Source organism: Mastomys coucha, unplaced genomic scaffold, assembly GCF_008632895.1.
Source record: "Mastomys coucha isolate ucsf_1 unplaced genomic scaffold, UCSF_Mcou_1 pScaffold1, whole genome shotgun sequence".
Taxonomy (NCBI): domain Eukaryota; kingdom Metazoa; phylum Chordata; class Mammalia; order Rodentia; family Muridae; genus Mastomys; species Mastomys coucha.
The window spans coordinates 89,050,047-89,071,384 of NW_022196891.1; the positions used below are offsets into that span (position 1 = coordinate 89,050,047).

Below are 21,338 nucleotides of genomic sequence, written 5' to 3' on the forward strand. Positions count from 1 at the left end.
ACACACACAGGTGGGGGTAAGGCAGGACCCCTCTACAAAGCTCTGGATGTCCTTGAAGTTATCATGTAGACCAGACCGGCCTCGAGCTCACAGAGATCTGCCTGCGTGAGCCACCATGCCCGGCTGGAAAAGGGATTCCGGCTCTCTAGGTGTGAGGAATATTAAGTGTTCGGTGCACTTACCGGGTCTCTCAGGGTCACCAAATCATCAACACAGAAGGGCTTACATTCAGGACTCGAGTGCAGAGGAGTAGGGAAAGGGTGGGGGTTAAAGTGGAAAGGTCAAAGGGCCAGTGTCTTCAGTCCAGATCCTTGGACCTCCGTTACCATAGTGACCGCAGCTGAGGAGTGGAGTTACCGAGGTCCCAACAGGCTTTGTGATCCCAGGTCCCTGGGGGTTTCGGCGCGGCGCCTACCCCGAAGAGCAACTGGCCGCCGGCGCCAACGCGGACGCGGTTGCCTAGCGACACGCATTTTCCCAGGATGCCTAGCAGTGTTGTGTTTTCTCAGCCAATCAGAGCTGAGATGCACCTTCGCTGTGGACCAATCGGATGCGAGGCCGATGCCCGCGACGGTTGACCCGGAGGCCGGTTACTCCCGGGCTCGGGCAGGCGGACGTGGGGCTCAGGGGTCGGCGCGGTTGGTCTGCAGCGGGCGAGCCTGGGCTCCGAGCGGCGCGGTGGTGTAGGTGCCGGGGTGGCCGCTCGTCATGCCGTCCCGGGTGGAGGACTACGAGGTGCTGCACAGCATCGGCACCGGCTCCTACGGCCGCTGTCAGAAGATTCGGAGGAAGAGCGACGGCAAGGTGAGGCGCCGGGGAGGGGCAGGGCGGCCACCTGAACGCTCGTCAAGGACCGGACTGTGGCCTCCTAAGAAGGGACGGGTTCGTGGGGCGGGCTGCCGCGGCTGGGCACCGGTGGAGGCGCGGGCGCGGCGAGCCGAAAGACGAGCTCACGTGACCTGCTTGGCCGCCGCGCCCGGTGCGGTCTCGGACTCGGGCTCAGGGGATGGTGCCGCCCACATTTCGGCTAAGTCTTCCCACTAAATTAACCCAGCCTAGACTCCCTCGATGACATGACACACCCATTGAGTTGTAGGAGGTACTGGATCGTGACGTAGAGTTTGGTTTTTTCTTTTTTTTAAAGATTTATTTATATTTTATACGTAAGTACACTGTAGCTGTCTTCAGACACTCCAGAAGAGGGCGTCCGATCTCATTACAGATAGTTGTGAGCCACCATGGGGTTGCTGGGACTTGTACTCAGGACCTCTGGAAGAGCAGTCAGTGCTGAGCCATCTCTCCAGCCCGAGTTTGGGTTTTCTTTTTCTTTTTTCTTTTTTTGTTTTTTGTTTTTTTTTTCGAGACAGGGTTTCTCTGTGTAGCCCTGGCTGTCCTGGAACTCACTCTGTAGACCAGGCTGGCCTCGAACTCAGAAATCCGCCTGCCTCTGTCTCCCAAGTGCCGAGATTAAAGGCGTGCACCACCACCGCCCGGCCTCGAGTTTGGTTTTTCAACTTTGGAAATTTCATCCTTTGTCTCCGAGGACAATAGACCCTCACACCTTTGGAAATGTTGTGTTTCAGATCCTGGTGTGGAAAGAACTTGACTACGGCTCCATGACGGAGGTGGAGAAGCAAATGCTCGTGTCTGAAGTGAACTTGCTTCGGGAGCTGAAACATCCAAACATAGTCCGTTACTATGATCGCATTATCGACCGAACCAACACAACCCTGTACATCGTAATGGAATACTGTGAGGGAGGGGACCTGGCTAGTGTCATTACAAAGGGGACCAAGGATAGGTAAGCTGAGAGAGTCTAGTCGTGTGGTTGTTAAGTACATTCTGGTGAGAACAGGCACAGAGTCCCTAGTAATGTGGTGGAATGTTCCTGTGTTTGTTTGGTGGCTTCGTGGTATGCTGGGAAGTCCTTAGCGAATCAATTTCCACAGTTCATATCTAATAATAATTTGCTCCTGTGTTTGTACACTTTGACAACTTAAATGACTTGTCCCCTATTGAAGATGGTTTTATTCTTGCTTTTGCTCCAGACAGTACTTGGAGGAAGAGTTTGTCCTTCGAGTGATGACGCAGTTGACGCTGGCCCTGAAAGAGTGTCACAGAAGGAGTGATGGTGGCCACACTGTGCTTCACCGGGATCTGAAGCCAGCCAATGTCTTCCTGGACAGCAAACGCAATGTCAAGCTTGGGGACTTTGGACTAGCTAGAATATTAAATCATGACACAAGCTTTGCAAAAACGTTTGTTGGCACACCCTATTACATGTCTCCTGTGAGTATTTCAGAATTTAACTTTTTTTTTTTTTTTCCTGAGACAGGGTTTTACTGTATAGCCCTGGCTATTCTGGAACTCACTTTGTAGATGAGGCTGTCTGTCCTTGAACTCAAAGTGATCCTCCTGCCTCTGCCTCCCAAGTGCTGGGATTAAAGGTGTGAGCTACCACACCTGGCCTAGAATTTAACTTTAATATTTTAGGCAAAGCATTCCAAAGAACGGAGCCTTGGGTTGCTAATAAATCTAGTAGCCCAGAATTCACAATACAATTTAAGTCTTGAGTTTTTACTTTATTCCCCTAATACTGGGGGTTGAACCTTGGTTCTCAGGCATTTGAGGTAAGCACTATGCCACTGAGTTGCAGCTCAAATAATATAGATTTTTAAAATTTTTATTATTTATGTGTAAGATATGTGTATTGTGAGTGAGTGAGTGAGTGCGTGTGTGAGTGCATGTGTGTGTGTGTGTGGAGGCCAGATGAGGGAGTAGACTTACTTGTCCCACACACTCACGCTCAGGGTTCCAGGCAACTGTGAGCTGTCTGACTAGATGCTGGAAATTGAACTGGAAGAGCATCAGGTGCTTAACCACTGACCCCTCTAACCCCTTAGATTTGTTTTCAAAGAGACTTCCTGCTGAACAGTTCTCTGTATTTAACTAGCGCTTTAAAAGGAAAGAGAAAAACTAAAGACTTATTTATGTGCGTGGGTGTTTTGTCTACATGTGTGTGCCAAATGCCCAAGGGGTCAGAATATAGCATTGAATTCTTTGGAGCTAGAGTTTTGGATGGATTAAGCTGTCACGTGGAGACTGGAAACTATATCCAGGTCTTCTATAAGAGCAACAAGTGCTTTTTTTTTTTAAAGAAGTCTTCTTTTTTTTAAAGATTTATTTATTTTATTTATATGAGTGCACTGTAGCTGTCTTCAGACGTACCAGAAGAGGGCGTCAGATCTCATTACAGGTGGTTGTGAGCCACCAAGTGGTTGCTGGGATTCGAACTCAGTACCTTCGGAAGGGCAGTCGGTGCTCTTAACCACTGAGCCATCTCTCCAGCCCTTTTTTTTTTGGAGACAGGATTTCTCTGTATAGCCCTGGCTGACCTGAAACTCACTCTGTAGACCACGCTGGCCTCGAACTCAGAAATCCGCCTGCCTCTGCCTCCCAAGTGCTGAGATTACAGGCATGCACCACCACTGCCCGGCCCTCAACAAGTATTCTTAATCACTAAGCCATCTTCCAGTGTCCCCCATCCCCCAGGGTTTCACTGTGAAGATCTGCCTGCCTGTGTTGGGATTAGAGGTGTGCACCACATTGCTCAGCTTTTGTTTTTAAATGACCACAAAGTGCTAAATTGCAGGGTTACAAATACTGTTTAAGGCAACAGTATTTCCAAAGGTGTCAGTCCTGAAGTGGTGACCTTAGACTCCCTGGTTGGTTTTTTTTTTGTTAACATACCGAGTCCTGGACCAGAAGTTAAAGTCAGGCCACACTGTATCACACTATCAGCAGGAAGCTGAGATGAATTTAGATGCTCAGGTGCTTGCTGCTGCTTGTGAGTTTAGGACCCAGGTCCAGGGGAACGGTGCCTCCACATTTTTTAGGGTGGGTCTTCCCAGCTAAGCTAAGCTAGTCTAGACTCCCTTGATGGTATACATAGAAACTTGTGTCCTAGGTGGTTTTAGATGCTGTTAGGTGGACAGATTTATCATCACAGTAACCTTATGTTTGGTGACGCTCAGGCCTTCTCACGTCAGCATCCAGTCTTTAGTGCTAACTTCTGTATGTCCTGTTCTTGCTGCTCCTCTGCACTTACAGGGTGTTATCATCAGGCACCCTTTGTGCATATTTTTGTATGAATTATTCCTCATTTCTGACTGTTAGATTGTAGAACAATTGTTCAGGCAAGTATGTGACAGGTTTTTAATCTGTCATTAGATGTCAAGTTCAGGACATGCTTTTAATCCCAGTCTGGTCTACATAGTGAGATCCTGTCTCAAAAAAACAAAAGCAAAGCAAAAGCAAGCTGCCAACTTCAAGTCTCCAAGGAACAGCATTGCTGTCTAAGTGTATAAAATTGTAGCAAATAGAGGGTCCTTCAGTAGTTCACAGAGATTTCCAGAATTTTCCAGATATATAATCATGCTAATAGAACTGGTGACAATATGAAACATTGTGAGTTTGTCTATTTCCAGAGCAGGGCAGTTTTCCCATGGTGTCACGTTCCACACAGGAAGCTTGATTACAGAGGAAAACACCCAGAAGTTAACACTGCACCATCTTTTGTGCCTCCTTTTTCCACTTGCCCTTGTGACTCTGAGCTCAGTTTCCCTGAGACATAGGCTGGGAGAAGTAAGGAGAGTGTTAGTCACTGCTGTGCTTTGTAACAGCGGGCTGAGGGTGTGTGTGTAAATGAATACAAATGAATAGTTAAGTTAGGGGGCTGGTGAGATGGCTCAGCGGGGAAGAGCACCGACTGCTCTTTGGAAGGTCATGAGTTCAAATCCCAGCAACCACATGGTGGCTCACAACCACCCGTAATGAGATCTGATGCCCTCTTCTGGTGTGTCTGAAGACAGCTACAGTGTACTTACATATAATAAATAAAAAAAAAAAATAGTTAAGTTAGGTTTTTATAACTATCTACTGAGATGGTAGCTAGATGTGTGTTTTGCTTGTCAGCTTTTTCTGTAATTCATTTATTTTGATTTAGAAAATGTGTGTATGTGTCTGTGTGTATGTGTGTGTATGTGTGTGTCTGTGTGTGTGTGTGTAGGACAGAAGTTCCCTTGGAGCTGGAGTTAACAGGCAGTTGTAAGCTAATGGACTCTCAACGGAAACTATCTAGCCCCTTGCTTTGACTTTTTTGTATATTATTGTTTTGCTAGCGTGTGTATGTGTGAGGTTGTTGGATTCCCTGGAGTTGCAGTTATGGGTAGATGTGAACTGTTATGTGGGTCCTCTGGAAGAGCAACCAGTGCTTGTAACTGCCGAGCCTTCTCTCTAGTCCTATTTATTTTTGAGACAAGTGTCTCAAATAGCTTAGGCTGGTCGTGATGGAGGATGACCATGAACTCCTGACCCTCTGCTTCCACCTCTCAGGAGCAGGTGTGTTCCACGAGCCTGTCCTCTGGTTTTTAAAGTAGAGTTTCTAGTCAGTGGCTCCAGCTTTTGGAGGCTGAGACCCTTATCTCTAAACAAAACAAAATGATATCTGCTTCTTTTAGGGATAGCAGGGAGAGCTTTCACGATTGTCTTGGAATTGTAAATGACAAATATTTTATTCATGTGTTAGCTTTGGTAGTACATATAGTAAAATTGGAATGATACAGAGAAGATTAGCATGGCCCCTGCGCAAGGATGACACGCAAATTCATGAAGCGTTCCATATTTTTAATGTAAATAAAGAAAATATCTAATAAAAAAATTTAAAAAAGTATTTTATTCGTGAAAGTGAAATAGTGAGTGAATTGAAATTGCCAGGACAAGATCATTGCCCTTTTTTCATTATAAATGTGAGGATAAAGTGGAAGCCACCATCTTTGCTATTGTAGTCTATTAAGCTACATTAATCTTTTGGATATGAAATTTTGAAAATTGTTGCTACAGATAGAAAATTTAACATTTTTTTCTTCTCCCCTCCCACTCTCTCTTTTAAATTTTATTTTATATGTATGGGAGTGTTCTGTTCTCATGGACACCAGAAGAGGGAATCAAATTCTATTGTAGATGGTTGTGAGACACCATGTAGGTGCTGGGAATTCAACTCAGGACCTCTGAAAGAGCAGCAGAGCCATCTCTCCAGCCCCATTTTTTTCTTTTTAAGTGAATATTACCACCAGGCAGTGGTGGTGCGGGCCTTTAATCCCAGCACTTGGGAGGCAGAGGCAGGTGGATTTCTGAGTTGGAGGCCAGCCTGGTCTATAGAGTGAGTTCCAGGACAGCCAGGGCTATACAGAGAAACCCTGTCTCGAAAAACCAAAAAAAAAAAAAAAAGTGAATATTACCAAACATTGAGGTTCTGTTTTGTTTTCAGTGTAGTAAATTATTTATTGTAGGCTTCATTTTGGTTGTTTTTGTTTATCGGATTTTTGATAGTAACTCATGCACCCAAGCTTCCTAGAATTTATATAGCTGAGGATAACTTTGAATTTTTTTAGAAGATTTTATTTATTTTTCTTTTATGTGTATAAGTGTTTTTCCTGAATGTATTACACCATGCGTATTCACAGGGCATTAGACCCCCTGGAATTGGAGATGTAGATTGTGATGAGCTGGGTGCTGGGAAAGAAACCTGGGTCCTCTGCAGCAGCATCCTGGCTGCTGAGATGTCTCTGGCCCATCATCCTTTCCTGGTCCTCATGCCTCTACCTCCCAAGTGCTGAGGTTACAAGTGTGAGACACCACACCACACCACGCCACGGTATTTTGTGTTTGGGATCCAGCCCTGGGCTGTGTGCCTGCCAGCGCTCTGCCAGCAGGCTGCATCCCAGCCCTCAGGCTGAAACAAGCAAGCTCTCACCTCCTCAGTATTTTCTTACCTTCTCCTATAGGAGCAGATGAACCGCTTATCCTACAATGAGAAGTCGGACATCTGGTCGCTGGGCTGCCTGCTGTATGAGCTGTGTGCGCTAATGTGAGTACGTGAAGACAGGCCTGGTTCAGGCTCACAGTCTGGGTCCTGGTTCAGTAGCAACAACCAAACACCCAACTTGTACATGTTTAGAATGGAACCTGTGGGGCTGGGTCCTGCATTGCTCAGGGATCTGTGTTTGCCAGCGGGAGGGCAGTTTATAGACCAGGCAGCAAAGCAGATGCAGCAGGGTCCTGGGGAAAGGTCTGGGGTTGGGAGAACAGGATGGGCTCCGAGTTTGATACTTTCCTCCAGCACTTTAAGTCATTCCCCAGAACCACAGTTGTACAGGGACGGAGGAGAGACATTCCATTACACTGGAGACAGTTTGGCCTGTCCTCTAGTGCTGCAGAATGTCCAGAACGTATGGACACACCCCAAGTCAGAGCTGTTCAACCCTAGAATACAGCAGCACAGCCTTGCCACAGTACGGTGGCGATGCCAGGGAAGAGTCAGAAAAGGAGGCAGAGTGCTGCGTAGACGCCAGTCACCCATTTATTCCTGTCCTTGGTGTTCATTTAACATTTTTATAACTTCTTCTCTCCTTTGCCCTCCCCTCTTGCTTCTCTCTTTCTCTTCCCCCCTTTTCCTTTTTATTTTTATTTTTTTAAATCCTAGGCCTCCGTTTACAGCTTTCAACCAAAAAGAGTTAGCTGGGAAAATCAGGGAAGGGAGGTTCAGGCGCATCCCCTACCGCTATTCTGATGGCTTGAATGACCTCATCACTCAGATGCTGAATTTAAAGGTAATGGTTGCAAGGCACCATGTGTACTGTCTCAGTCTCTGTGAACTTGAGGCGTATTCTGTGTAAAGACCAGTGAAAACTAAAGAAGCGTCGTCGGTCTCCCTGGCTAAAATCCTATTGGCACAGGTGGATACTCACAGGCGTGCCTCAACAACCATGGCCTCTCTTCCTGATCTCCTTGCCACCTTCTGCCACAGTGATGGATGGTTAGCGGCATGGAAGGACTGAGGAAAGGCCAATCTCAGAGCCGCGGTGGTAAGGGAAGGAGCCAGGATGTGCTGGCTTCCTCTCCCTTCACTGTGAGGGATGTCAGATTATGAGGGGAAGGTCAACAGGGGAATGAAAATATCCTGAAATGGTCTTCTAGCCAGTGGGATGGGAGACAGGTGGTCTTTGTCAGCTGAGAAAAGAGTGAATTGGGGAGCTGTGGGTTTGTGGAGGATGCAGGGGTTGGGGACGGGGGTGGGGTGGGGGGGGTGGGGTGGGTGGTGCGGGGACAGATAAGATTGAAGGTTGTGAGGATGTCCTCCTTGGTATTTAGAGAAACAGGTCCCACTTCCCCAGAGCAGCCCAGTGATGCCCAGTGTGCATGGAGGTGTGAGGAGTTGTGCAGGCCTGAGCCACCTCCTTAGAATCAATGAGAGAGGAGAAACAGGCAGCTAAACCGACATCATGGTGCAGGCCCAGCACCTAGTGACCAGTGAACTTGTTTTTCCAGGTGTTTAACCTGATATCTCTAGATGCAGGAACTGTCTTTTGTCTTGTTTACCCTGCTAACGTAGCTGCTTTTCTTAAGATGACACTGATCTGCTGGCCACACTGTTTCTCCAGGACTACCATCGACCTTCAGTGGAAGAAATTCTGGAGAGCCCTTTGATAGCAGACTTGGTTGCAGAAGAGCAGAGGAGAAATCTAGAGAGGAAAGGACGGCGTTCAGGCGAGCCTTCGAAGCTGCAGGACTCCAGCCCCGTGCTGAGTGAGCTCAAGCTGAAGGAAAGGCAACTGCAGGATCGAGAGCGAGCACTCAGAGCTCGGGAGGACAACCTGGAGCGTGAGTGGAGCCCAGAGCCAGGGAGCCAGGGAGCCAAGGAGCCAGCCGAGCGCAGTGGGGAGGTCGGCCAGGGTCTGAACAGAAGAGCGAGTATGCACAGGCCATTAGAACCTTTTGTTTCTTTCTAGTTGTGGGTCCTGGGGATTGAACCCAGGATCTTGTGAATACCAGACAGCTACATCCTAGCATTTTTCTCTCGAGGCAGGATCTCTCTGAGTTACCTAGGCTGGCCTTTCATCCTCCTGCTCCAGTATCTTGTGTTGCCAAGCCTGACAGAACCTTTATAAACCAGTGGTTCTCAATCTGTGGGTCATGACCTCTTTGGGAGGCTCAAATGTCCCTAAGACCAGCAGAAAACACATTTCCCATGAGTCTCCACTCCTTTGTCCATCTCCAGGTGGTACACACACATTCAGATACACCCAGGCATGGTAACATCATATACCCTGAACAAATATATAAATAATTCCATTAGAAAACCATCCCATGACAATGGTTATGTAGAGAGGAATGTTGAGAAAATAGAGTGAGAAATTTCTATAGTGTGGTTTTACCTCAATAATTACAGCAAGAGTTTGGGCCACAATGTGTTATTGTTGTGAACTTCTATCAGCCAGATCTATGAAGCTGAGCAGACTAAAGCGCCATTTTGATAGCAAGCATCTGCACTTTACTGGCAAGGATATTGGCCATTTAGAAACAAAGCTGAGGAACTCAAGCCAGACTTGAAGGCCACGCAGAGGCGTGCCTCTACCATGTAGCAGTGGACACAGAAGACGTCCAGAGACAGCCGTTGGCACCACTACAGGGGCAAGTGTGTGCTGGAGAGATGGAGAGGAAGAGAAGCAGGGTGGTTTGTGCATATGAAGCGAGGAACTGGAAACGTGAAGGTGGTGAGGGACAGCCTGCTGTGAGTAGCCTGCAGTGCCTCCTGAGGCCGCAGTGAGATCCATGTCTGGGTCTGTGGCCCTGAAACACTGTGGATGTTGATGTTTGTGTTCTGTACTACCACCACAGGCCAGTGTATGTCCTTGTCTGGGCTGCCTCCTGGAGCCATATTGGTGGCCAAGGACTTTGAGGAGTTGGCTCTGTCCCTTGCCTGGGCAACCTGAGAGAACTGGCCCCACCCCTTATTGGGGCAGTGCAGGAGAGCTGGTCCTAGTGGTTCTGGTGAAGCAGAACTGGTAGGCTAAACAGCTCAGCTACCACCTACCAGATCCAGAGCTCTGAGTTGGTCCACCCTAACATCTATCCCATGTTTGAACTGCTGGAGCATGTGAAACGGCCAGTTCTACAGATCCAAAGCTGCAATATCTCCATGACACAGGGCACCAACAGGAGATCCAAGAGGTTTCCCAGTGAGGATTCAGAACTGCTGGTGTAGCAGAAGCCAGAGGCCTTGAACGTTTGCAAGTAAAGCTGTTTGGGCAAAAGGAGTGCTGTGGGACACGCCTCAGCGTCCGTGGAGAGATTTGTTTTTCTTTTGTGGGGGAGGTTGAGTGGCAGAAGATGGACATTAAGGGACAGAAAGATGAGTGGGATTGGGGTGAATGATGTGAAATCACACGGAACCAATGAAAAGGTTACAGAAAAAGCCAGACTGGACAGTGGTGGCAAGTACCACAAATAAAGCTTCATATTGGGTGTCGCTCAGTCACCAGGGCTGTAAAACTTGACACCGCTGCTGAGGACTTACTGTTGCTGTGGCCAATGACATTGTTCAGGTTATGATCAGAGGTGATTGTTACAGTTGAGTGCAATTTCCTTGTCTAACAACACTGTCAGCAGAACAGTAAATAACACATCTGCTGATATTCTTAACCAGACAACTATCAAATGAAAGCAAATTCAGTATTTAGTATCCAGCTTGATGCGTCTGCAGATGTAAACTTTTCAGTTACTGGCTTTCGTGAGGTGTTCTAATGGTGGTGACTTTAAAGATTTTTTTCTGCAAGCCCCTTGAAAGAACATGCATGACAGTTGGTTCATTTCTGAAGGAGCATAAGATCTCGTGGGGAAAGATGTGTGGTGTCTGCACAGATGGTGTTCCAGCTGTGGTAGGATGTAGATCGGGATTTCAGCGTTTGGTACTGAGTCACCAAAAATCATTGGAACTCACTATATAATTCATTGGCAAATATTAGCCATAAAGATGCTGCCACAAGAGTTACAAGAAGTAATGAAAAAGGACTGGATGTGGGTGACACGTGCCTTTAATCCCAGCACCCAGGAAACGGGCAGCTGGATCTCTGAGGTTGAAGCCAGCCTGGTCTACAGATCGTGTTCCTGGACAGCCAGGACTGCACAGAGAAACCCTGTCCAAAAACAACAACAAAAGTAATGAAAAGCATAAGTTCTGTCAGCTTTGTAAAGGTGAATGCTTAAAATAGTCAGATGCCCCAAACGAAGCTCTGCTAGTTCATACTGAAATTAAATGGTTGTCAAGAGGAAAAGTTTTTCAGTGAGTTTTTGAGCTTCATGATGAACTCAGTTTTCTTAGTCAGAAGGCAAAGCTGCAGCTCTAAGCACTTTTCGGTAATAAAAGTGAGTTGCAGACAGTAACTTACTGGGTTGTCATCTTAAATGAGTTACATTTATCACCGTAAGGACCAAATACAACATGCCTTGATTTGTCTGAAAGAATCTAATTATTCCAAATGAAACTTCAGCAGCTTTGGCCAAAAAAAAAAAAAAAAAAAAAAAAGAATGAAAATAAAATTTACTTGCTGCCTACCTTATCAGCTTTCTTTGAGGAACATGACATTGAACCAGACAAAAGGATTACAAAGATAGTTTCTGTGTGAGAATACTTGCACATGCTTGCAGACAAGACATTCCATTGTATTTTCCAAGTCTACATAATGCCCCATTTGCACTTGCCAGAAGCCCATTCATTCACAGTCAGAGTTGAAGCTGTTCCTGAGACAGCACGAGAGGAGGTCACTCAACTTGCTAACAGCGATGCCTTGAGAGCCGGATTTCTCCACAATGCCCCAGCTACAAAACTCCTGATCAAGTGTTTACAGCTATACCCTGCTCTAGTCTTTAATTTTTTAACCCTGTGGGTTTTTTTTTTTTTTTTTTGGATTTTTGTTGTTGTTTTGTTTTGTTTTGTTTTGAAACAGGGTTTCTCCGAGTAGCCCTGTAGCCCTGTCTGTCCTGGAACTCACTCTGTAGACCAGGCTGGCCTCCAACTCAGAAATCTGCCTGCCTCTGCCTCCCAAGTGCCGGGATTAAAGGCATGCGCCTCCACTGCCTGGCTTAATCCTGTTTTTAATAATGGTTCTCAAGTGCTTTAAACTCCCAGAAGTAGTGGAAAAGAAAGGTTATTAGGGTACAGGGGGCAGTGAACCTGTTTAGCAATTGTTTTTTTATTTTGTAGTAAATCTCACTGTGTTGTCATAAATCAGCAGTTGAGCTCACAGGAGTCATCAGTGGCGCTCCATCCACTTGCAAACACTTTGTGAATACACCAGTGCTCTAATTTGGTAGTGTTGGGATAGCAAACAGGAATCAGCAGCGGTGGTATGACCGAGCAGAGACTTGTTCTCTGGCATAGACTGCCCCGAGAATTTCTAATCTGGTGAGAGAGCACTAGTCTCAACCTTTGTATTAAAATTTCTTTTTACTGCTACTGTCGCAAACTGTAGCAATATAGTTTACTGTTGTTTTATTAAGATTGTTACCAATGCCACACCATGCTTCAAGACAAAATTACATTTATTTGTAATTAGTAGTAACTATTTCACAATATGTAATTACATATATTTTTGTGATTAATCACTGTTTTAATTATGTTCAATTTGTAACAATGAAAATAGATCCTGCATATCAGATATTTATATTATGATTTGTAGCAGTAGCAAAGTTATAGTTGTAAAGTAGCAAAAATAATGTTATGGTTGGGGTCACCACAACACGAAGTATATTCAAGGGTCCCAGCATTAGGAAGGATGAGAACACTGTACATGAACCTTCCCAGCCTACAAGCTGGAGGGGAAGAGAGAGAGATACAATGGCCAGGCTGCAGTAGGCGGTTTTATGACCAGAGCTCCTTATTCATGGCTTTTCTTCTTCCATCCCTTTGTTTAAGAGAAGGAACGTGAACTTTGTATTCGAGAGAGACTTGCAGAGGACAAACTGGCCAGAGCCGAGAGTCTGTTGAAGAACTACAGCATGCTGAAGGAGCACAGGCTCCTGTGTCTGGCTGGTGGCTCAGGTATGCCCATGAGCTCTGCACGCGTTGCCTCGCATGGGATGTGCACCCCAGCGTGGGCCCCAGAGTGGGTTGAGGCCTTTGGTCTTCTAGTCCAGATCTCAGGGTGACGTCATTGAGTCTGTGCTCCTGAGTGGAATGAGGCTCTGCTGGTGCAGCAACTGAGTCCCTAGGCGAGAGGCCTCATAGGAATCGTAATCTCATTTCAGCTTCACTCAGTCACCAAAAGACAGGGGTGATACTTAAATATTTAATTTTTGAAATGGAAACACTTTTAAAACTATACATTTCAAGTTTTTCTCGGGTATTTTGTTCTATGGCTATTGTGGTTTGAGTAGCTACAGCCCCCATAGACTCATGTGTTTGAATGTTTGGCCTATAGAAAGTAGCACTATCAGGAGGTGTGGCCTTGTTGGAGGAAGTGTGTCACTGTGGGGGTGGATTTTGAGATCTATACCCAGTGTGGAAGAAAGTCCTTCCTTGCTATCTGTGGTTCAGATAGAGAACTGGCGGCTCCTCCCCCAGTACCACGCCTGCCTGCATGCTGATAATGGACTAAATCCCTGCACCTGTCAGCCAGCCCCGAATTAAACGTCCTTTATTAGAGTCTCCTTTGTCATAGTCTCTCTTCCCAGCACTGAAACCCTAAGACAGTTGTGTTACCAAAACTATATTTCTCTACATTTTCAAGCAAAACTCCCAGTATTTTAAAACTGTCACACCTCAGAGTAGAAAGTGTGGCTTAATAGGCATGGTGGTTAAGTCTGTGATCCCAGCACTTGGAAGACTGAGGCAGGAGATTTGCTGTGAGTTTGATTGAGACCAGCCTATTGGAAATTGTGAGTTCAAGACAGTCCAAAAGAAAAGGGATGGCACTTGGCTAGAGATAGCTCATCAGTCAAGAACACATACTACTTGTCTTAGTCACTGTTCTACTGCTGTGAGGAGACACCATGACACGGCAATTCTTAGGAGAGAAAGCATTTGCCTGGGGCTGGCTTACAGTTTCAGAGGTTCAGTCCATGACCCTAATGGTGGGGAGCATGGTGGCAGGGGTGGTGTTGGTGAAGTAGCTGAGAGCTGTGTGCCAATCCCTGATGACTAAGCATTCAAATATATGAGCGTATGAGGCCATTATTTAAACCACTCTACTGTTCTTCCTGAGGACAAGCAGCAGAACTGGAGTTAAAGCTTCATGAATTATAATTACTGGGTAAATGTAAAATCATGTACTGTAAAATCAACTACTGCAATATATATGTGTGTATATATACTACACACACATATGTATACACAAATGTATACACACATACACACATATACATACATACACATATCTATACACACACACACACACACACACACACACACACACACACACACACGCGCGCGCCATGGGAACTTAATCTGATGCTGGTTGGCCTTTTGTAATCAGCTGGCTGATATCAGTACTGGTCCCCTTGTGATGGTAAGGCGAGTGTGAGTTTGGCTCCTGGCACACACACAGCCCTCCTGCCTGGACCTCAGCTCTGGGGAGTCCCTGAGAACACCTCACAGGTGTCAGCTGATAGATCTCAGGTAACTCAGATCCTTTTCTTTTCTTTTGTAAAGAACTTGATCTTCCATCCTCAGTAATGAAGAAGAAGGTTCATTTCCATGGGGAGAGCAAAGAGAACACCACAAGGAGTGAGAGTTCCGACAGCCACCTCGCCAAGTCCAAGTGCAAGGACCTGAAGAAGAGGCTTCATGCTGCTCAGCTGCGGGCGCAAGCCCTGTCGGATATTGAAAAAAATTACCAGCTAAAGAGCAGGCAGATCCTGGGCATGCGCTAGGCCAGCAAGGCATGGGGCTGGGTCAGTATTGATACTGACAGCCCACTAGAGACCGGTTCTCAGCTGCTGTGGTTTTGTGTGTCTGGTTCTGTGAGTGAACCTTTGTGTGTGGTGAGCATGGCACTGGGACTGTTTGTGGTCTGCAGGATGGACTGCCCTCTTATCCTCTTCTGATACCCCTGCGGAGCAAGCGCGCTGTCTTTGCTGGCTGGGCTTTTGAGCCTGTGTGTGACTACTATTTGGAATATGAGATGGGGCACTATAGATACTATAGATCTTAGGAGAAAATAGTGTTAGGGCAAGAATATTTAACCTGAGGACTCACAGAGGGTCCCACACTGAGTGATACTGTCTACACTGCAGTTTCCAAGTGAGGCTTCAGCGGGTACATGTCCTCACCGCTATGGGATATGGATGGCAGGGCCCACAGGTTTGCATGTCAGAGGTGTGGGGAGAACTTATCAGTGTCTGATGTTACAGGGAGAGACCCAGGCTCTGGCCTGACAGCCTAGTGAGAAGCCACTCACCAGCATTCCCGTTCCAGGATGCTCGTGCTCCACAGGTTAGACATGGAGGGGAGGGAAAGGGCTGAAGCTCTTACCTTAGGGAAGCTCATGCCAGCGCAGCGCCCAGTGGGTGCAGAGGAGGCTGACTGACAGGGGCAAAGGTCATTGGAATTGTCCCTCAGCATGCTGCTGTCCTGTAACACAGGCAGGCACTGGAGACAGGAGGCTGCTGATAGCCCTGAGAGCTCCCTCTCCTGTGTGCAGGGCCTGTCCGCTGCCTGTCTATATCTGGCCTCCAGGTCAGTTGATGACATTAAGTGCTGTCTGTGCCCTCAAGTATAAGCTGAACGGTTGGAAATGCCTCAGAGTCCATATATTTTAAATCACACATGTGGTCTTCAAACGTTTAATGTTGGAGAACGGTCTTCAGAAAGTTGGTCTGTTTAAGGCGACTGGGTTTCCAGGTCTCCTTAGCTATCTGTCCACAGTCCCTTGAGACAGCTTCAGAAAAGAACAGTGTGCAGTATGCGTTATTGAGGGCCACGTGCGCCTTCACCTGTGTGAGGGCCACATTGCTCTTTTCCTACAGTTTCCTGAAGACCTCAGCAGAAAGGGGGTTTATTTGCCCTACTAAGTACTGTTGGCTGAGAGGGATGGTCAGAAGCATTTTAAAGCCATTTGTTTCATAGCTAAACACACAGACATTTTAAAATTCTATGTCCTTGACTTTCTGGAGCTATAATAGTCTGCTTGGGTGCGTCACTTGCCAGGGTTGACTTTCCTAATGCTTTATGTAACCTCTCTGCTGTTGGCACTTGCAGCCATAGAAGCTGTGCGAGGGATTTCTTACTGTTAGAGCACCTGGATCTCTTGCAGATGCAATGCCTGGGACCTATTGCAACTTTGAGTAGCAGCTTGGAATTTTAAAATATGGTGAGGCCCTTCTCTGCTGTGAAGGGCCTGACCATCTGCCAGGAGGGAAGTCCTGTTAAAAACTGGAAACTCAGTGTGGTGGTTTTCTGCCTTTTCTTTCTCCTTTGGTTTATAATGATATTGACATAACAATACAAAATAAAATCTGTGTATATAAAAAATTCTAAGATGAGGTTTTAAATGTTCTTGAATTTTAGAAAAACTTAATTGGATACAACTGTTTATAATTAACAAGTCATCTTATTTATAAATTTTCCAATATAATAAAAGTCTATTTTGTGGAAATTGATCACTGTGATGTTTGTATCCTGTGTGTGCATGTGTGTATGTGTATACATATCCATATGCGTGTGCAGGTGCATGTAGGGCCTAGAGGGCAACTTCAGGTGTTCAGGAACTGTTTGCCTTGCCTTTTGATAAGGAGTCTCCCTGGCACGGGCACAATTTTGCCAAGCTTGCTGTCTCCCAGGTCCCTCCCAGGGTTCTCCCCTCTGTCTCCACCTCCCTAAAGCTGAGATTACAAGCGCATTTTACTGCAGTTCTGGGCCCTGAATTCAGTTCCCCATGCTTGCACAGCAAGTACCTTTCTGACTGAGATGTGTCCTTAGCCTATGATGTAATTTGTTTTTATTCTGGGTGTCATGTGTGTCCCATTTTTCCATGCTGTAAAGCTTTCATTTTTCTACAGTTATGTATTCATTCTGCTGTAGTCTGTAATGGAACTTACTCTGATCATGGAGGCTAGCACTGCAGAGCCAGTCAAGTCTGCCTCACAGGGAATGCTGGGCAATAAGACAGGGTTTCCCTATGTAGCCCTGACTGTCCTGGTTCTCATCTACATAGTCCAGGCTGGCCTCGAAGTCAGAGATCTGCCTGCCTCTGCCTCTGCCTCTCATGTGCTGGGATTAATTAAAGGACCGTGCAGGACTCTGGTTCAAGAAGAGGAGGGGAAGTGTTTTCTCTACCGCCTCCCTGATTCGTGTTACTTGCTATTGAATGTTCTTAGAAACATTGGGGAGCTAACTGCTAGCTTGAGTTTTATCATTTGTCTTCATTCTGGGCAGTGTCAGTTTTAAGTGGAAATACTTTGAGCTTGATCCTGTGTGTGTGGACTGCACAGCTCACACTGGCTCATCTCTGGAGAGTGCCTCAAGCCAAGCAGAAGAGACTATGACGGTGTGTGTATGTGTACAGCTGGAGGACCTGTGACTTGCTCTCCCTTCACCAGCCCTGTGCAGTGCAATGCCAGAACTCAAGTCTAGCCTAGCACCCTGCTTTCTTAGGTCTATGGCTGCATGGATTGTGACTAGCCCTGTTTTGAGACGCCCACGTCTGTACCCAGGCCCCCTGCTGAGACTCAATCTATTGAGAAGTTAGAAACTATAACCGTAGGTGCAATACCTTCCACGAGAGCAGTCTCAATCACCTATAAAACCAGCCCTTAAGAAATAACCTTTCCAGCCGGGCGGTGGTGGCGCATGCCTTTAATCCTAGCACTTGGGAGGCAGAGGCAGGCAGATTTCCGAGTTCGAGGCCAGCCTGGTCTACAGAGTGAGTACCAGGACAGCCTGGTCTACAGAGTGAGTACCAGGACAGCCTGGTCTACAGAGTGAGTACCAGGACAGCCGGGGCTATAGAGAAACCCTGTCTCGAAAAACCAAAAAAAAAAAAAAAAAGAAATAACCTTTCCTACTTCACTTTAAAGTCTGGAGCCAGCTAGACGTGGCTTTCTCAGACTCTAACAACTTTCATTTACTCAGTCAATGGACAGTCATTGAGGACCTACCATGCTGAAACGCTGACATTAACCCATTACCGTGGAGAGAGCCCGGAAGTCTCTGGCACTAGATCTGTTGGGGGCAGGCAACCGGGAGAGTGGACCATAAATGTTAGGGAGCGGAATAAAGCTGATTAAAAGAGCAAGGAAAAGAGTTGTATGTGCACACCTTTTGGAAAGGGGGACGTTGGGGTTCAGGTTCGACAGGAAGAGTAGGCAGTGGGGGGGACCCAGTGGGGCAGAGGGTGTGGGGCAGGGCAGGAGGAAGGGGGCTTGCAGGGCAGGGAGAAGAGGGTCCTTGAAGGCTTGGAGACACACAGCCAACTTTTGCATCCTGTCACTGAGGAGACGCAAGCCGGTTCCAGTCCATCGGGACCATATGCTGGACCAGGGAGGAAGCTCTTCAAAGGAAGAGGCATTTTCTTTTCTCCCCAACCCGTCTATTAGGATTTCAGCAGGTTCACCAGCGCCTCAGCAATGGCAGAAGCTGGCCGCACGGTGGCGCCAAGGCTCCGGGATCCCAGCAGCCGGGAGGCGATGGCCTCCTTGAGCACCGGCTCAGTTACTTTCTGTCTTAACACCCCTGCGAAGAGGTGCCAGAAAAACTGAGGCACACAGGTCGCAGGGGAAAGGCACAGCTGCTGACAGACTTCCAAGCCACCCTGGCTTGGTGAAGGATCAGACTCGCAGGACGGAGGCCCTGCCCGCTCCCCTGCCTCCCAGCACAGCAGCAGTCTGTTTCCCACAGTGGGTGTTGAAGCTAAAACAGCTTTCAATTCAAAGGGTCACCTTGGCCCAGGTACACAGATTCAGGTTCCCTCAAATACCATGTTCCAGCGTGGTAACACTTTCATGGAGCTTTTGTTTTGTTTTGTTTTTCGAGACAGGGTTTCTCTGTGTAACCCTGGCTGTCCTGAAACTCACTCTGTAGACCAGGCTGGCCTCGATCTCAGTCATGGAGCTTTTATAGTAACAGAACAAAGTCAGGTGGATGGGCTATGGCAGGGGAACCCCTGCCTTCTGGGGGTCTCAGCCTTGGGGCTAGAAAAAGCTAGAGCTGTTCACACCAATAGATCCCACACAGATGTGGGCAACATGTGTCTGTTTACCAGGTTAAAATGGCCCAAGATCCATTTTGCTTTGGACCTGCAACATTTCAACTCTCCACAATCCCTGCCGTTCTGATCATAATCAGCCTGGTAGCAGATTATCACAGCGTGACTTCTTTCCAGAACTTAGCGTGGGTTAAGGTGACCGCCTACCCTGAACATAGCCCATGCTTGTGGTTCCACCACTGTAGAGGCTGAGGCAAAATAATTAGGATTCAAGGTTATCTGCAGCTCCATAGCCAGTCTGAAGACCCTACCTCAGAAAAACAAAACAAAATAAACCTTTAAAAATAATTAACAACGTCAGGGGGGCAGGGTGGTGGCACACACCTTTAATCCCAGCACTTGGGAGGCAGAGGCAGGTGGATTTCTGAGTTCAAGGCCAGCCTGGTCTACAGAGTGAGTTCCAGGACAGCCAGGGCTACACAGAAAAACCCTGTCTCACCCCCCCCCCCAAAAAGTAACAACAACAAACCCCCAACCCAAGACAAGTGGGCAGTTTAGCAAGATGGGCCAGAGTGGTGTGATAGCGCCAGGTGGCCTTTAGACCTGGTGCTAAAAGAGGTGACTGGACAGGTTTAGGTAGGGTAGAGTAGATTTAGCTGCTGGTTTTAAAGCAAGACCCTGGGAGGATGGGTCTAGAATGATTTTTCTCCCTCCTGCTTTCCTCGATATTGTCTGCCATGTGGACTCCCACTCCCTCCAAAGCCCAGACCAGATGCCTAAGACACCCAGGTTGCCCAGGATCCTTCTCCTGAACTATGCCCCGTTTACAGACTGGTCTTGTTGTGGGACCAGAGGCAGGGCTCCCACCTGGAATGGGCTTTCAAAAGAACGGGGAGAATGCCTGATGTCCCAGGAATGCTCAGTGACTTGGAAAACGAGGACCCGCATTGATGGGTGGATTTCTCAGAAAGATGTTGAAATCATGCTCACCCAGGGGAGGTGCATGCTGGCTGATGGCGTGCAGATGAGACCTAAGCCATTCTTTACCCTTTCCCCATGTAGCACTGCCCTTCCTCATGTGTCAGGGTTCCCCCACCACCCGCTGAACGCTGAATGTAGTCAGAGCCACAGGCATCTGTGTGGAATCTCAGGCCAGAACATCTCTGACCCAAGCGTCCCTCCACTCCCTCTCAGCAGCCAATTGTCCTTCTGTTTGAAGACAATGTCCAGGTGGCTGCTGGGCTGACTCCGCAAGTGGAGATGTGCTGGGGCTGGGGGACACCCAGCAGTCACCCAGGCTGGCTCATTGTCTAGCCCTCTGAGCTTCAGTTCCTCACCTATAAACAGAACATTAGTCCTGGAAAAGGTGAACTGTGTTCAAGGGCCTAGACCAGTCCTGAGCAAATATATTCCACGTGGCCCTGGGAATGATCCAAAAGGGCTTGGGTTATAATGGACAGGCTATAATAAAATGCAAATATTTAAACTAAGGGGGGAAAGTGTGAGTGAAACCAGGAATGAATCCAACATGATAATTGCAGTAATTACACCCAGAGCCAAGCCTCTAAGGAGCAGACCGCTCACTGAGGTAAGGCAGGAGAGAGGCAGGAGAGACGGAGCTCAGGGTGTGGCCTAAGCCTGTGCTGCATCTCCTGCTGCGAAGGACCCGGTAGTTAGTGTCATCTGTACATCTTGTTAAAATACAGACTCAATTCAACGAGTTCAAGGTGGGCCAGGTAATCTGTTGTAACTGAACTGCTCTAGGGTAGACAGCTCACCGTTTGGTAATTTCCCAACTGTGAAGGAGGTGCTGAGAGTTCACCAGGCTCAGGCAGCTGTGAAAAGCTGGTGGATTGAGCTAGGGTCAAAGGGGACCCCTATTGAATGCTGCTGTCTCTGCCCTAGACTGAAGTCTCACATGAACACAAGCTGAATTAATGGAGAAGAAAGGCTTTGGAAGGCTTTTCATGCCCTGATCCCATTTAGCACTCTAGTATATGGGAGGGATGGGAGGGCGTGGTTTGCCACCTCCGAAGCCCTTGGCATCATGTGATACAGAAGAACTAGAGGAGCCCACCCCGTTCTCTGTATCTGCCTGGTAGGGGTTTCTGGGGCAAATCTGCCTGGGCAGGAGAAGGCCATATATGATCAGGGGCTAAATGGGCCCCAGCCATGTTTCCAGGATCAGAAGAAGTGGCCAGTAGGTTGTCTAAAGCAGTTACATTCACCCTTCACGCCAGCAACAGATGTCCTCAGGGTGTCCAGGGACAGCCTGGCCTAGTCCAGCCTATAGACTGA

General features: G+C 47.4%; 1 protein-coding gene and 1 non-coding gene across 4 annotated transcripts; both read left to right on the plus strand.

The window, feature by feature from the left end:
* The first annotated feature begins 499 nt into the window (after positions 1-499).
* Nek2 (NIMA related kinase 2) lies at positions 500-16,497 on the plus strand. Of its 3 annotated transcripts, none has more exons than XM_031339193.1 (8): positions 500-804; positions 1,584-1,801; positions 2,049-2,289; positions 6,846-6,928; positions 7,544-7,670; positions 8,502-8,721; positions 12,815-12,940; positions 14,570-16,497. In XM_031339193.1, exons 1-8 carry the CDS (start codon positions 709-711, stop codon positions 14,767-14,769), a joined length of 1,311 nt encoding a protein of 436 aa, XP_031195053.1. In that variant the 5' UTR covers positions 500-708; the 3' UTR covers positions 14,770-16,497. The 3 variants fall into 3 exon arrangements, with proteins under 3 accessions (XP_031195053.1, XP_031195044.1, XP_031195056.1); XM_031339184.1 differs by having other exon boundaries at positions 502-804; positions 14,549-16,497; XM_031339196.1 differs by lacking the exon at positions 500-804 and adding an exon at positions 980-1,099 and having other exon boundaries at positions 14,549-16,497.
* On the plus strand, positions 5,581-5,687 carry LOC116072423. Its single transcript, XR_004111435.1, has one exon. It is a non-coding gene; the product is annotated as a U6 spliceosomal RNA (small nuclear RNA).
* Positions 16,498-21,338: the final 4,841 nt, after the last annotated feature.

Excerpts from the sequence above, each read along its gene's own strand:
- Nek2 (XM_031339184.1), top strand. The coding sequence starts at position 709 with ATGCCGTCCCGGGTGGAGGACTACGAGGTGCTGCACAGCATCGGCACC. Across the intron at positions 2,290-6,845 it reads CACCCTATTACATGTCTCCT|GAGCAGATGAACCGCTTATC; the intron begins GTGAGTATTTCA and ends CTTCTCCTATAG. Across the intron at positions 8,722-12,814 it reads TCGGGAGGACAACCTGGAGC|AGAAGGAACGTGAACTTTGT; the intron begins GTGAGTGGAGCC and ends CCTTTGTTTAAG.